This window comes from Thamnophis elegans, chromosome 1 (assembly GCF_009769535.1).
Source record: "Thamnophis elegans isolate rThaEle1 chromosome 1, rThaEle1.pri, whole genome shotgun sequence".
Classification (NCBI taxonomy): Eukaryota; Metazoa; Chordata; class Lepidosauria; order Squamata; family Colubridae; genus Thamnophis; species Thamnophis elegans.
The window spans coordinates 157,791,650-157,807,373 of NC_045541.1; the positions used below are offsets into that span (position 1 = coordinate 157,791,650).

The window sequence follows — 15,724 nt, forward strand, 5'->3', positions numbered from 1 at the left end:
TTTGAGAGTTCTAGTTAACTAAGTTGGAAGGACTGATAGGTTTTTGTCTAAAGAAGTTTGGCCTTTTTTTTTTCCTTCTGGTCCGGTCAAAATAAATACTGCTAAGTACTAAATACTAAGTATAGAACAATACTTCTCCAGATAAGATTCTTGCTTGGTGCATCATAGCTATATGGTTGGGTTCAGGGGTGGGTTCCTGCCAGTTCTAGCCTCTTCTATAGAAGAGGTTCCACAAACCTACAGTGCCATTTAGAACCAGTTCCAGCTCCCTCCCACCGCCTGTCCGCACATCATCAAGTTGAAGAGCGAGAGGAGGAATTCTGGGAGTTGAAGTCCACAAGTCTTAAAGCTGTCAAGTTTGAACACCCCTGGGGTTTTTTTTCTAAAGGGTTAGGGGTGCAAGGGTCTTGTAGCTTGACAGCTTTAAGACTTGCGTGCTTCAAATGCCAGAGTTTCTGAGCCAACATTTTGGTTGCTAAGCAAGAGCCTTGTTAAGTGAGTTTCACCACATTTTACAGGTTGGCCACACCCACCCAGTCATATGGCTGGCAAGCCACTCCCACCCAGTCACATGGCTGGCAAGCCACTCCCACCCGGTCACATGGTCGGCAAGCCACTCCCACAAAGCAAGCCACACCTACAGAAGAGGTTCTAAAAAATTTTGAAACCCACCACTGTTTGGGTTGATAGATTACCCTATCTGAAATTGCTGTACTTTGTTTTGGCGATAATGTTTGACCTCAGCCATTATGGCTGTAAACCAGGATTTATGGCTGAGAATTATGCATGAACTGGAGCATCTTTTTTTAAAAAAAGTAAAGAGTTAAAAGTCATAGCTTAATATGGCTTCTGAACCCAGACATCATCAACTGAGCATCTTCCAAATGTTTTGGGATTTTAATATCTGTTCCCATATACAATTTGGCAGCCAGTGGAACAACTTGCTAGATGTGATAGATTCTTCTTCACAGGAGGTCTTCAGAGGCTGGATGGTCATCTGTTGAGGGTTTTCTAGTGGATCCTGCGCTGAGTAGGACATTGGATGAGATAACCTCTAAAGTTCATTCCACTGCTTTGATTCTACAAAGTATCTCTGGAGGGCATCCAGCTGAAGGCGGCTATACATAAAGGTGGAGGCCAGTCTTTCTCTTCTGTGCTTGTGCCTGGCATGCAAACACGTTTCAGCTTTCAATATGACATGCGACTAATTAAGCAAACATGAAATACATCCCGCCAACAGAACAGAAGCCATCTGTTAGGAGTTACAGCTCTGTCTCTGGTATCACATTTCAAGGAGCCTCAGATTTTCTTAATCAAGACTCTGACAGCCCTGAGAGGCTGACAAAACAACAGATGATGGAGGTGAGAGATGACAAATCAGCTGGTGGCATCACTGATGGGGGGTGGGAGACGACTGTTTACATGGATTGATCAGCTGTAGGTCCTGGAGATGGAATGAACAATGGAACTTCTGCCCATAAACAAGGCAGTAGATACAATTAACAATCTGCAAATGATCCATCCTTTGCCATTAGTTAATTTTGTTTTTCAAACTTCTTTGCCTTTTGCTACTTGAAGCATATCAGAGAGTGAACATTGATATCTAGGCTCAAGGAAGTATTGCAGGATCCAATCTGGGTCGGTCACTGGGACCAGCGCCTTTGTCTTCCAAGCTTTCGGACTCATGCTGGAGCCCATCCTCACCCTCACAGAGGAGTTCCCCAAGGATGAGCTCCAGCTGGAGTCTGAAATCTCGGAAGACCAAATCTCTGGTCTCGGTGACCAACCCAGATTGGATCCTGCAACATTATCCTAGGACACTTATATTCATCTTCACTATGTCTAGTTTAATAGAAAGAAGGACTAGGGGAGACATGATAGCAGTGTTCCAATATCTCAGGGGTTGCCACAAAGAAGAGGGAGTCAAACTATTTTCCAAGGTACATGAGGATAGAACAAGAAGCAATGGGTGGAAACTAATCAAGGAGAGAAGCAACTTAGAATTGAGGAGAAATTTCCTGATCAGTGGAACAGCTTGCCTCCAGAAGTTGTGAATGCCCCAACACTGGAAGTCTTTAAGAAGATGGTGGATAGCCATCTGTCTGAAACGGTATAGGGTTTCCTGCCTAGGCAGGGGGTTGGATTAGAAGACCTCCAAGGTCCCTTCCAACTCTGCTATTGTATTTTATTGTATTTGTCAAGGAAGTATGCATAAGCATATGGTATTTTATATTTTGCCATGGATGATAATAAGAATCCTGATGGGCTAAGGAGACCCAGGTGCCATTCGAGCCTCAGCCATGGAGACTTACTGGGTGGATAAGGGGCCAACTGCTCTTAATCCGACTTATTTAATAGCTTTGATGTTGCAGTGGTGGTGGAGGACTGAAATTCCTGGGGAAAATAAGAGGTGAGCAAGTTTTTCTAACTTACAGGCAGCATAGCTTTCCAGCTTGCTAGCCGGTCAAATGGTCCTAGTTTTCATTCATTTTTTAAAATGAGGCCTTTTAGGTGACAGATGGCAACATTTACCTCAGAAGTCCCTCTAGAAGTCTTAGTCCCTTCCTCAGAAACCCCTGCAACTGAGTTTAAGTAATCTATTTGATCACTGAAAATGATAGGTATGATCTTGGGGTGTTTCTGAAACCACAAATGGAATCTTGGACCACCTGAGGCCCATAATGATCAAAGAGAGCTAAAATCATACTTATTTTAGAATTAAAGCGGCACAATGGATATGTTTTATAGATTGATAAATATTAACCTGGTGTAGTTTTTATGGCTTAGCATGTTGTGTGAATCCAGATATTAAATTTTGTATTTATGTTTATATGGCCACCTGTCTCATAAGAATTGACTATGGGTGGTAGGTATACAGCAATATTTTAAAAATCATAATATGATTTATGATTCAAATTTAGACATTTAATTAAATGTCTAATAGTATGAAGTCAGAATGGCTCAAACGTTAGGTAAAACATAGGCAAAAAATGCATTTTTGCTATCCTAAGTGTTTCTCACTCAGCCTGTCATGTGAACTAAATGAAGAACAGAATTGTTCGGATCAAAAGGCTATTTCCACTAAGATAGGACCAATATTCTATGCAATAGAACCTCTCTTTGCAGTCTTCTCCTAGCATCTCCCTCAGATCTACTGATCTGGAATAGTACCTGGGGCTGATCCCTTCCCCCAAAAGTCAAAGTCAAATTAAGACAAACATCTTAATTAAGATTACTAAGATTAGAAACTGCCTTCTACCACTTCTGATTATTGGTCCAGCCAATTCAATATTGTCTGTGTGGCTGGCAGGCACAAGAATATTGGCATCTATTGATACGTTTCTCTATGATATACAGACCAGAAAATTCTAACGGTTCTGAAATAATCACAGAAAGGTTTTCTCGTCTTTTATAAGGAAATAAATTTCTGACTGAGCATATACTTCAAGGTTCCCTCTTCCAGAAATGGAAGTCTCTTCCTGTCCGATGATATTACACAGAGTTCCAGGATTTCTAGTAGGAAAACAAAACAGATTCCTTATGCTTGATATCAAACTACTGTAAGCCATTCAGAGTAATTGTACAGGTGTGCAGTGGCTAAATGTCTGGTCAGTTACTGGCTTTGTGATTGAAATTATCCTTTTGAATCTTATGTACAAGAGCGATCATTACGTAATAAAGAGAACAATGTATTTTGCATATTAAAGGAACTAGCTGATACATTTACAGTAGAAAGTCTGGTTTTTTACTCGTATTTATTTCAGATTTGGCGTACAAGCTAAAGAATTGGCAACTTCCTCTTTTCTTTCTACCCCCCGCCCACTCCCTTATTCACCCTTCTTCATTCTATTTTATGTTTACACTTATACACACACACGGTGTGTGTGTGTATACAATGCTTAGTAAATATTAAAAATTCATAATAAATTATTTTTGCTGAGACTTTGGAATGGGTTGAAAGAGGTAATCCCATTGTGCTGAGCAACAGATCAGCAGAGGTATCCCAACATTTTTCTTTGTGTTGTGTCTGTTTTGAAATTTAAAAAAAAAAAAACATATAAAAACCATTTTTTTCAAATTGGTATATTTTGAAATTTTAGGCGAGAATACAATATTCTCACAAATTCTTCTGACTGAGATAACAAGAATCTTATAAGATTCCATGATTGTAAAGTACTTCAACCATAATGTACGGGGGTGGGGGTAGGTGGGCTGTGCCATAATTTAAGATGGTGGTAACATCTGGCACCTGTAGTGATTGCTGCCATTATATTAAGCTACTGCTTATTGAATAAGCAATAACTTGATAGTTTGCTATATCACGCCAAGCTGTGTGAATCCACAATGGCTGGATTCACTCTTGGTAGTCTGAATGCAGAGAAATTAATGTGTGTATGTTTATTTATTTGTTTGTAAAATGTATTGGCTGCCAAGCTTATCTCATTTAACAGGGCTTCATCTTCTGTGTTACTAACATGACCCTAAAGAATAACAAAGCTGGTTATAATTCTAACTGAAGTAGGAATCGTAGTCATAGTTTATATTCACACATTAAAACAAAATATTGTAACCCATGTTTTGTTTTAATAAACCAGAATTGGCTAGATTGTCAACGAAAAACAAACAATGAAATTATGGCTATGCATGATGTATGCATGAATGCAGACATCGTCTCATTTCAACGAAACCATACAATTGCTACAGGGGCTAAAATTGTGTTTGGATAAATAAAGACTGAAGTGTCCAAATGCTGACAAGAAGTGACATCTTGGACAGGAGGCAAGGTCTACACAAAACACTTCCACTCGAAGGCATAACAATCTTCAAATGAACTATTCCTTGTCAGCAGACTCATTTACATTACATTGAGTTTGGACCACATCAGCTTTTCATGACATCACTAATGTCATGTCAGGTCCAAAATTGCCTGAAGCAAATGAATTTTTAGTGTTCAAGAACAAGACAAGTGGAAACTAATTTACGGTTCAATGACTATTTGCTTGAATATGCATCATGTAGACAGCCTTTTGCTGGGAGTGACAATTCACACCCAGTGCCACACTTGCATCTGCAAATGAATGTAAATGCTTAGAACCTGCAAGCCCAAGAAAACTGAATATACCAGCCACCCCCAACTTGGCAATCTCAGATATGTCAGGACTCCATGACTTTCGGCCTGCATCATTTCAAGATCATGAAACTGACAACGGCTGGAATACCCAAAAGACATCTGAACCTATGTAGACAATTGTTACGCATTTCTTTTCCCCACTCCCTACTATAGCTTAAAAAGTGCAACATTGCTAATGGCTGAAAGCCGAGCTACAGTATGTGATATTTACTCTAATACCTTTATAAATAAATAAGGATTGCCAACTTCTCTTACATATGAGGATATTTGTTCTCCATATGCTCTGTGATTGTTGGAATACAACTAAAATATGTTCTGGAAATACTTAAAAAGTTTTTTTTCCCTGTAAATATGTCCTTCATTGTTCAGTGCATTGCTTCTGTGGCCTAAAGTTCTTCCCCCTTTGTACCATTCCTGAAGACTGAATTGAGGCTCTTATGTTATTGGCCTTCACAGTGCTGCTTCTGAGTGCCTGGTTAAGGAAAATGAAAACGCTGCTTCATAGTTTTTCGAGGCACCAAACATCATTCAAGTAGAAGGCAATGTGAGATCAAAGATACTGTTGCAAAACCATCAGCTGAAAGGTTTATCAATTCTTTGCCACAGAGTCCCTGATAAGTACAATACACAGGATCCTCTTTGGCAAGGATCCACTTTCTCTAGCTGCATAATGGAAATGACTCCCTCACAAACTGCCGGCACATGGGGCACTGTTGGAAATACTTCACGCACTCATCACATAGGCAGGTGTGTCGGCAGGGAAGAAGCACCCAATTGACCGCTCGGTTTTGGCAGACAATGCAGTCCTTGCTGCTCTCCTCCAATACTTCTGATTGGGTCTCCACCAGTCCAGCCTTTTCAAGCAGGACGTGGTCTTCAGTCCCTTCATTGGAGAAAGAGCCACTTAGAGAGGACGCGTTGTTGCTGGCAGACATGAACAGTTGCTGGTGGAGAGAAGATGGGAAAAATTAGAAGAAAGAAACCAGCATTCACAAATATCTCCTTCCTTTGGTTAGGACATGTTAGGAATCTTCAACTTTATGGACTGTCAGATATATGCTGAACTTTAGAACATTTTGGGGCCACTCCTATAAAATGGCTTCTAAGGGAAGCCTTGCCCCTTGCCAAATTAAATGCATTGGCAGGTAAGCAATTAAAAAAGGGAAATTTAACAGAATATTCCCTGATACTCAGTTACCTTTGTCCCCTTTCTGGGAAAAGGATACATTTCTATACAAAACAGAAGACTTATTTTTATTTTCTAATAAACCAAATGGGGCCTATTTCAGACATAGTGTCATTTCTTGGAAATAACATTATGCTGACATTTGTTTCTTCTGAAAATCTAAATATTGGAAGCTTGGCGAACACCAAGGAAGGTGTCAGTGTATTTTCTAGATTCCCATATGTCACTTTAGGATAGTGTTTAAGCACGTTTTAGATGCCTGGAAGTTCCAGAGTTGAAATTTGCTGACATTGGGGAATACTACTTTAAGAACAAAATGGATATGATTTTAATTTTGAGCCAAAGTCTGGATACCTGACGCTCCCTGTGGCCCCTCTTTTCTGTAAATAGAATTTAGAGGCCAAATACTACAATGGCAGTTTTATGATCAGCAATCGGGGAGCCTCAGAGAAGGGAGAGAATGAAAAGTAATACAATGAAAAAGACATTTCACATATTACATTGGCATGTTGCATAACAGTAGAAAACTAGGAATTGGAAAGCAGTGAAAGTTAGAAAGTGAGTGGAAAAGAAAGAAGACTGCCCTTTTTCACCATGTTTTCAGAAACATGAGAAAAAGTGCATTGATTCCTGGTATTCAGATAAACGTGAAAAAGAAAATCAAGAGACACTTCCCTAACTGTGTTTTAACTTTACTTTCTAATCCCATTGAAAGAGGAGCCTAGAGGAGGGGGGGAATAGATAAAGTTTTTACTATCAGATACACTGACTGAGATCTACAAGACTGTGATAATATAAAAATAATTAGTTGTTGGAGAGCAGCAATAGGCATAGGAGAAAAACTCTAATACGACATATTTGGTTTTGGCTTATTTTGATCTGGGATTTCAACAATAATGATGTAAGCCATAGTTTAATGTAACCTAATGTATGAAATGAGCCAGAATGTTTGTCAACAAACCTAATGAAGAACGCACAGGGGAAATTTAGAGAGGCAGACTGGAAAAACTTGCTCCAGGGAATCTAGACAATTATAGCCTTCAATTACCAAAGATTATAGATTTGCTGATGTATAAAAAAGCTTTGCTCTTACTTAACGCATCACTACACAAGACTTCTGCACCAATTAAAAAATCAGTTCCAGATGTGTGTAATCAAACAAGACTTGCTGGTTTAAAGAACACAGTCCTTTTTTCTGGTTTTATGGTCGTTTGTTCAAAATTCCTGGATATCTCATTTTTTTTCTCTGCAATACAGTGGTTCCAATGGAGGCTTATAAAGGGTCTATTTATCTGTGGGAATCCTTGTCTTGCTCTGCTTCTGAATTCCGGGATTTCAATTTTTTTGTCTCTTTGAAGAAAGCAACCTTTGGCAAAAATAAAATAAAATCCTGATCTAGAAAATGAATCAGAAAGCTTACCTTTAGATCATGAAATTGACCTTGGGCCAAAAGGAGATACTGATACAGTATTCGGCAGGAAAGCCTGTAACTGGCATCTGGAATATGTATTATCGATACCATTGAAATCTTTAACAAAGATGGAAACATTTATTTCAGCACACTGCCCCCTTCAGTTGAAGCAAACCCCAACTAGACCACAGCATAGCTAAAAATGTTAACAGGTGATATGAATTGATAATTCATTTTAAGTTGAATCTCCAACAGTTTTGCTTAGTATCTTACACTTTACATATTAAAAATGCACCTGTTAATCTTGAGTCACTTTCAAACCCACATATATATATTGAAGCCTGTGCTATGCACAAAATTACTATGTTTATTCTATCTTTCCAATCATTTCAGAGCTGTGAATCAAACACCTACTTTGACTATGATACTTGCCTATTAATGCCCTATGATTTAACTGATTTACGTGGTCATGTTAATTACTGTTTTTATATAAATCCTTTCATTAGCTGTGAAATAGTTTGAAGTTATTTTGAATTCAGATTGGCTATACCTTAACAAAAAGGCAATCATCGTGTTACCTTTATTTCAATTATTTATTATGAAAATAATATTTAGTTTTCAAACAAGATTGTAGTGAACTACTGCTCCCACTGATAGTGATTTCTGTCATGTGATATTTTATTTTAAGATCACCTAAGAAAATTAGTTTGGCTTCATTAGTTGATTATGCAAGTTAAAAGCTTGCAGAAATATTAAGATTTCCTATAAGCAGTGAGAATAGTGAGGTTTTTTTTTGTAATTTTTATATCTAAAACAGGCATAATTTATAAATCTATCAGATATGATGAGCTCAAGAACTATGTTTGGAATTATTTCTAAAGTTCTGTTTCAGCTATACTAGTTGGGGAATTATGGGAGTTGAAATTCGAACATATTTGGGAAGTAGCAAGTTGCAGATATCTAGTCAGTACTCCCAGATCCCTCTTTCATATAGAGGAATTACTATTAAAAATGATGACAACATATAGACCATAAGTTACAAAAAATACATTTTAATAAAATAAAATGACAAAAATTTCATTAAGTCCACTCAAATTCTTTCTACTGTCCACATCAATAATCATCTATACCATTTCCAAGGACCATTAGTGGTTCCTGGATCACAGGTTGAGAACTTTATAATTTTCAATAACTGCACTTCTTTCAATTTCAGGAGTTACTGGCAGTTATGGTTTTAATCATGAAGAAATTCATTTTAAAACTGAAAGTTCTCTAATAGAAATGAAAAAGCTCAAACATCTTAGTCAATTCTATTCAATGGTAATTTTTTAATACATGTATAGGACAATACATGCATAAGGGACGTGATGACTCAGTGGTTAAGATGCTGAGCTTGTTGATCAGAAGGTTGGCAGTTCAGTGGTTCAAATCCCTAGCCTAGACGGAGACGCCTTTGGACAATGCTGGCTCTTCGGCTTAGAAACAGAGATGAGCACCACCCCTAGAGCCAGAAATGACTAGCACGCATATGCGGGGGAATCTTTACCTACGACAATACAAATTCCTCCCTGTTTAAAAAAAAATGAGATTACGTACAATGTCATAGATTTCTCTGTTGTCTTCATCAGCAAGGGTTAACAGTACCACTAGTGGGTACCGAGATCTAGGCACTAGACCAAAATCATTGGTGTCTGCCTCTTCTGGTAATTGACTATGCTTTTCCTCTTCTTCTGTCTTCTTTATACTTTGTTGTGTCAAGGAACAGTCTTTATTGTCACAAATAAAGACTATTATGCTAATCATGCTATCAAATTTACAGAGGAAGTTCAAACTACATAACAACCACTATTCTACAATCTCAACTGTTTTCACCTGACACAAAAGAATAACTTACCTGTTAATTATTCAGGTGCACAGAAATTAGGATTGAACCTTTGGTTTGTTCAGTTTTAAAAGCATTACTAACTCCTACAAACAACATGTAGCATTCATAAATAACTTTCAGTTCAAATAAAAGGATTACCCTTTCATTATTAATCTTTCAAATTATTCTGAAATATTCACCTGTCCAGCATGTACATATAATTCATTCTACCAACTTGTCTAGTGGTAGACTTAATAGAGTTAAGCACACTTTGAAAATGATTTGGAAGAAGAATGTTTGAAGCTACATAAGCACAATACCACTCTGTTATTTGTAAAAGCAGACACTTCCACGTGAGCCTTAAAAAAAGACATGGTCATACTGCTTACTGACTGTCCGTTTTGTGAACATTCCCGTTTTGTGAACATTCAAAGTTACAGTGGCACTGTAAAAATAATTGTCTTTACATTTACGATAGTCACAGCATTCCTACTATGTCATCATTATTTACACACTTCAAAGCTGGCTTCCTACAGAGAGAAATCAGTTAAGAAGCCGGCAGTAAAATTGCAAGTTGCAGTCACATGAAATCTCACTTAACAACCACAGATAATTTGTTTAATGACTGCAGGGAAATGAGGCAATAATCACACGATGACTCACTTAGCAATGGAGCTGCCAGTCCCAATTGTGGTAATTGAGGATATATACCTGTATTTTAATGAAGTAATTTAATGGGACTATCATGATAATTGTGTCATTTTTCCAGCTTGCATACAAGTCAGAAAACAAAGCGAAACAAAACAAAGCTATGATCATCTAAATTCCAATGTAATTCTTCCAAACTGTTTTCAAAGCATGCCCAGTCTTACAAGCACTACTGGATTTCACTTTGCGAGGGCAGAAATAAATTAATCACTTAGAAGGCAGCATGTGCTACATAACTTTTCTGGATTAGCATATATATTTTTTTTAAAAAAATGCAGAAATTTTGCCTCAAAATAAATGAAGTTAACTTTTTTTTTTTTTTTTTTTTTTTTTAATGTATATTTTATTATGTTTTCATTCTATACAATCACATATTCACTGTGCTTGATCAGGGCATATGACATTGAATAATAAACACGGCCCTCACTCATATAGAAGTTAACTTTTAAAATGCATGAAATGTTTGCAGTTTAAGCATAATTGAAATCAAAATCGGCACAAAGACATTAATGACTGGTCAAGGGCATGGGATATTGCCCCCTCCTTATTTTTCTATGTTTTCTTTGCAACCATAATGAAGCCTTGCTTACGAGTACATGTTATATTTACAAGGGAAAACTTTCCCCTGTATACTTGGGCAAAATTGAAAATACACAAGCTTCACTAAAGGATACCAATACTGTTGACAATAGAGATACTCATGACCCATTGCATCCTCAAAGGACTGGGGAGTTTTTATTCGAAAGCTGTAGGCATGTTTTTGCAAAGCATCATGGACCTTCTGCACGCTGCAGCCCCAATAGCACGAAAGGAGACAGTCTTCCAGGCAATTAGACACCAGGGTAATGCCATCTTGAGGAAAATGAAAACAATGGTACAAATGTATAACGAAGAATTGTGCTACTCAAAACTCAACAATGGAAACCAAATATTATCTTCCTACCATGCTACTATACTGTATAATGAATCTAATGGTCACCTAGTCCGTCTTTCAAACTTCCATGCTCAACAGATTTTTTTCAAGCAGTGAAAATCTAAAACCTTCTGAAACTGACCCATTATCTTTTTGAGGCCATATAGTTATAAATATATTCAGATTAAAACTGTCAGTTCCAAATTGTGCTATTAATACGATGACCTAATTCTTGTCATATAAAGTTAACCAATGAAGCAGCTGCATACTTTCTGGTGATTCTCTGTAATGAGCTTATAGTGCTTCAGCTCCCACATCCACAAGGACAGAGAACCATTATCCCACAGATAAAGAGTGTTTTCGTTCCCCCCGCAAACAGTGGTTTCAGTTAGGTTTATAGTGCAAATCAAAACCTATAAGGGACAGAATTTTCCTTAAAAACGGTTTTTTCTATTTCCTTTTGCATGCTGGTTGCTTAAAGAGGGATAATAACAGAAGCGGTGCACTTCATCCACTTTTTGTAAATAGAAATAAAAATGGAGGGGATAAGAGAAAACAGAAAATGTCAACAAATATTATATATATATTTAGTGTCACAACCCCTGGTAAGCCCCAATTATGGGAGGAAGCTGCCTAAGATGCAATACAGCACAGGTTCGAATCCCAGTAAGGGTATGGCTAGCTGATGAGACCTAAATAGCTTGAAATAGATCTATACTAGTCTCCCTTTATTTATTTATCAGCACAAATAAAAAAACAACACAAATATTATATACAATATACTGACTTGAAGCTGAAGCGGTTTCTGAGTTTTTTATTTCTAAACTGAATGGGTTTTTCACTTGCCGCATCTGTTTCTGAGACACTTTCACAACTGATTCAGTTTCTTCTGAATTCCTCAGAATCACAGGAACATCCCATCCAAACCTAAGAAGGACAAAATGTTTGTAGTCATAGAATCAAGAGACCTGAAAGAACAGAGCGTAACCTATTCTTCAGTGCATCTTAAAGCATAATGAAATAAACAAAGATTTGTATTAATGCCCAGGTTTGACTATTAAAGGAATAACTTCTTCAAAGCTGACACCCTCCAAATTCTGTTGCATTTGCTTTAAATTAGCCTGTCAATCTATTAACCTTTCCTTGCACCTTTTTTAAACCTGGAAACCACTGTTATTTGCCCTCTCCCATTAAAAATATACAAGCAGGGCCATTTTTCAACTCCGCTTAGCATCACTCCTGTCAAAACCATTTCCCATCCCTATATGGTTTCTACAAAGCCCCATGCTTTATTCCACGGTATCCAGACTTTAAATCTCTTGGATCTTTCCGATTATCTTGCTCAATTCCTCTCCATGTTAAATGGGCTCTCTCCCCTAACTCATGAAGTTCCTAATACTGCTTTCCTTTACAAGCCTTTAAGAGTGGTGATGCTTTCAACAGTGTGGGCTACATTAACCCCCTCCCCCCCAGGAATCATTCCCAACCCAGATGCGCTGGACTTATTATATATAAGTATATAATATACTTTATAGGTACATAATATACTTTTATATTAAAATTATAAAAAACACACTTCATCCTACCAACACACATCCTATGGAGAATCTGACAGTGGGAATTCCTTGTCTATTGCAAACGGAGGGTACCCGTTTTCTGCATACTTTCTGCATGAAGACCCAGATTGTGAAGACCTTGATATGCTGATTCTGTAAACTGCTTAGAGAGGGCTGGAAAAGCACTGCGAAGTGCTTTTGCTATACTCCACTCTCTCACTCTCCCCCATCAAGACTCAGCCAATCTTCGCGGTTCGACTCCAGAAACCGCCGGCGCAAACCATCACCATCTACTGCCTCCCCACGATTTACCAGCCCATGATGAGACCGCTGGTCACCAAGAAGCAGACGAACACCAAGGCGATGTAGAAGAGCGGGGAGTACTCGTACAGCGTCACCAACAACGCAGCAGCCATCAGGTAACGAAGAAGAGAAAGAAGCGATGCTCCCGCTCCAAACCCCCACCGTCCTTTGTTGTCATCTAAGAGCGCATGCGCAAATTAAGCGCATGCCCGCCGAGAAATCGGGAAGCTGCACCTCCCGCCTCGCCAGTTCCTCCTCCTCTTCCTCTTGTTTATTATTGCAGATCGGGTTTGTAAGATCCTTTTGCAATCTTTGCACCTTACCGGTTCGCTTCGTGGTACTGTAATTAATGCAGATGTCCTCCCGTATATGATACCACTCTTTCAACTCAGCAGTACTATTATTAACGAACTATTTACAATATACTATTTGTCTTTTTGAAACATGTAAACGTTGTTTTGGTAGAATGCAGCCATATATCCATTTTTTTAAGTCAGTACATAGAGGGCTCTATGTCACTATATTAGACTGAAGCACACCACCCCATAAAAACCATCACTCAAAACTATGGGCAATTTCCAGTTGTTGAATTCCAACTAAGGAAGGTTAATGGTGAGAATTGCAGCTTCTGGAGGTCCAAACCATGGGGTGATCTTGAAACAAGTAGAAAAAACATATTACTTCTTCATAGTAAATAAGAATTAAACAGTAAATATATAAGAATTAAAACAAGCATATATAAATTGTCCCAGTTACCGGTATGTTTTTCTCTGCTAATGCTATTTGTATTTTTGAATATTTGTGTACATTTTGCAAATATTTGTCATAACTTGTATAATTATGTATTAAAATTATTAACAAAACACCCTTCATTTGCATCCCATTCATTTAATTTTGTGGTTTTTGCCAACAAAAAAATTCAATACACATTTACTGGACTTGAGCTCAGTTTCACATGACTTACATCCAAGTAGACATCTAAAACCAGAACCCTTAGTCTTAGGATTTAAACCACCTTTTCAAGAGTGATCGATCTAGGTTGCTATGGAGTCTGCATAACCTCTGACAAGATGATTAGTAATTAGCAGGCAGATGTTCTGTGTCCAGTTTCTCTTGCATTCCAAAGCTTGCATCCCAGTCAAAAGTGCCCAGAGACTGTTGAGACGATTGGGATAGTATCTTTCAGAGTAGTAGTTTTCAGCCGTGACCACTTTAAGATGTGTAGACTTCAACTCCCAGAATTCCCCAGCCATTAGTTGGCAGGGGGATTCTGAGAATTGAAGTTCACACCAGCTGGGGAATTCTTGAAGTCCACACATCCTGAGAGTAACAAATTGATTATAATATAAAACCCAATTGGGTATTGTTGGAAGAAATGTCCTTCTGGCTTCAGTTCCAAGTGGAGAAAAAGACACTGGAAATATGAAGGCTGCTTGGAAAGATGGTTTAATGGTGGACAGGATCACATGGCTTGAGCTCCTGAGCAGAATCACATGGCCTAAGTAGAAAAAGGCAGAGTTGCTGAGAGTCCCTGGATTTATGCCTTCTCTGAGATCCCACCTCTGTTTCCTGTTCCTGTGTAAGAAATGTATTCTGATTGGTTGCTGTCAGAGGTCATAGCTAGCTTTGTAGATTGTGTGCTAAATTTGGTTGAAACTTGGTGGGTGGTGCAATGAAGTGCAATGAGATGGGTAGATCTTGGTTATGTAGAATAGATTGGCTCAGGCTTCAATGGTCCATTGACAAAGGGGGAGGCAGAGTTTCTGCCTGAGTTTCTACTTCTCTTTTTAGGGGAAATATTCTGCCTTTTTAATAACTCCTAAAATATCTCATTTTCTAGGGGAGAGCTTTAACTTCCTACAGTATCCACCAGGATTATAATGCAAACCAGGCTAATAGGGATACAATGCTGGCTGGGAATGACAGAAGATGTGGTCTAGTTCAGAGGTCTCCAACCTTGACAACTTTTATGACTTGTGGACTTCAACTCCTAGAATTCTGGGAGTTGAGGTCCACAAGTGGTAAAGTTGCCAAGATTGGAGACCCCTGGTTTAGTTTACCATGAAAACACCAGATTGGAGAAGGCTGGAACAAGCCTTTGTGAGAGGAATCTCAACCTCATGAAGTGGTTAAGTCTTCAACAGCATACGCCAAAAACGATTTCCTTGTTGTAACATTATAGTAAAGATATTAACAATTTTACTAGCACTGATGGATGTTACCTAGTTTGGGTAACTAAACGTCTGCAAGAAAACAAAGTTTAGAGAGCATCAAGGATCCCTCATTAACAATTTTAAAGGTTAAATTTGAACTTTTAAAATAAGACTAATAACATGCCCAAAATATAAGTAACTGTTATTTTTCGTTTAGGAGTAATCACTATTTGATTTTGCTTAGCTTGGCTTTGTTTCGGTTTTAAAGGGGGGCGGTAGCACGGCCTCATTTTTAGAGGTGGGGGTGAGAGAAGGAAAGCTCTTTGGTTACCATGGCAACATTGCTTCCTGGTTAACTGAGAGTGCCTCGCCCCGCCCGGAGTAATAGACTATCGACTATGGGGCTCTCTTTATCCTCCAGCCTCTCTAGGCGTGGGCGGGTGGATGGAGGCCGAGGTGGGAGGGAAGTACGGAGACAATTGCTGTAATGATCCCCATT

General features: G+C 38.4%; 1 protein-coding gene across 1 annotated transcript; it reads right to left on the minus strand.

Annotated features, from left to right (window-relative positions):
* Positions 1–4,564: 4,564 nt before the first annotated feature.
* On the minus strand, positions 4,565–13,244 carry CGRRF1 (cell growth regulator with ring finger domain 1). Its single transcript, XM_032236444.1, has 6 exons — positions 13,082–13,244; positions 12,001–12,140; positions 10,975–11,152; positions 9,325–9,472; positions 7,738–7,845; positions 4,565–6,075 (listed from the first exon to the last, which is right to left on the minus strand). The coding sequence occupies exons 1-6, from the start codon at positions 13,183–13,185 to the stop codon at positions 5,791–5,793; spliced, it is 963 nt and encodes a 320-aa protein (XP_032092335.1). The 5' UTR covers positions 13,186–13,244; the 3' UTR covers positions 4,565–5,790.
* Between the last annotated feature and the right edge of the window lie 2,480 nt (positions 13,245–15,724).

Bases quoted from the DNA above. Each gene is read 5' to 3' on its own strand.
- CGRRF1 (XM_032236444.1), bottom strand. From the start codon at position 13,185: ATGGCTGCTGCGTTGTTGGTGACGCTGTACGAGTACTCCCCGCTCTTC. The intron at 11,153-12,000 runs GTCAGTATATTG...ATTTTCCTCAAG, and splicing joins AGAAACCGCTTCAGCTTCAA to ATGGCATTACCCTGGTGTCT. The intron at 9,473-10,974 runs GTATCCTTTAGT...GACACAACAAAG, and splicing joins CTCTATTGTCAACAGTATTG to TATAAAGAAGACAGAAGAAG.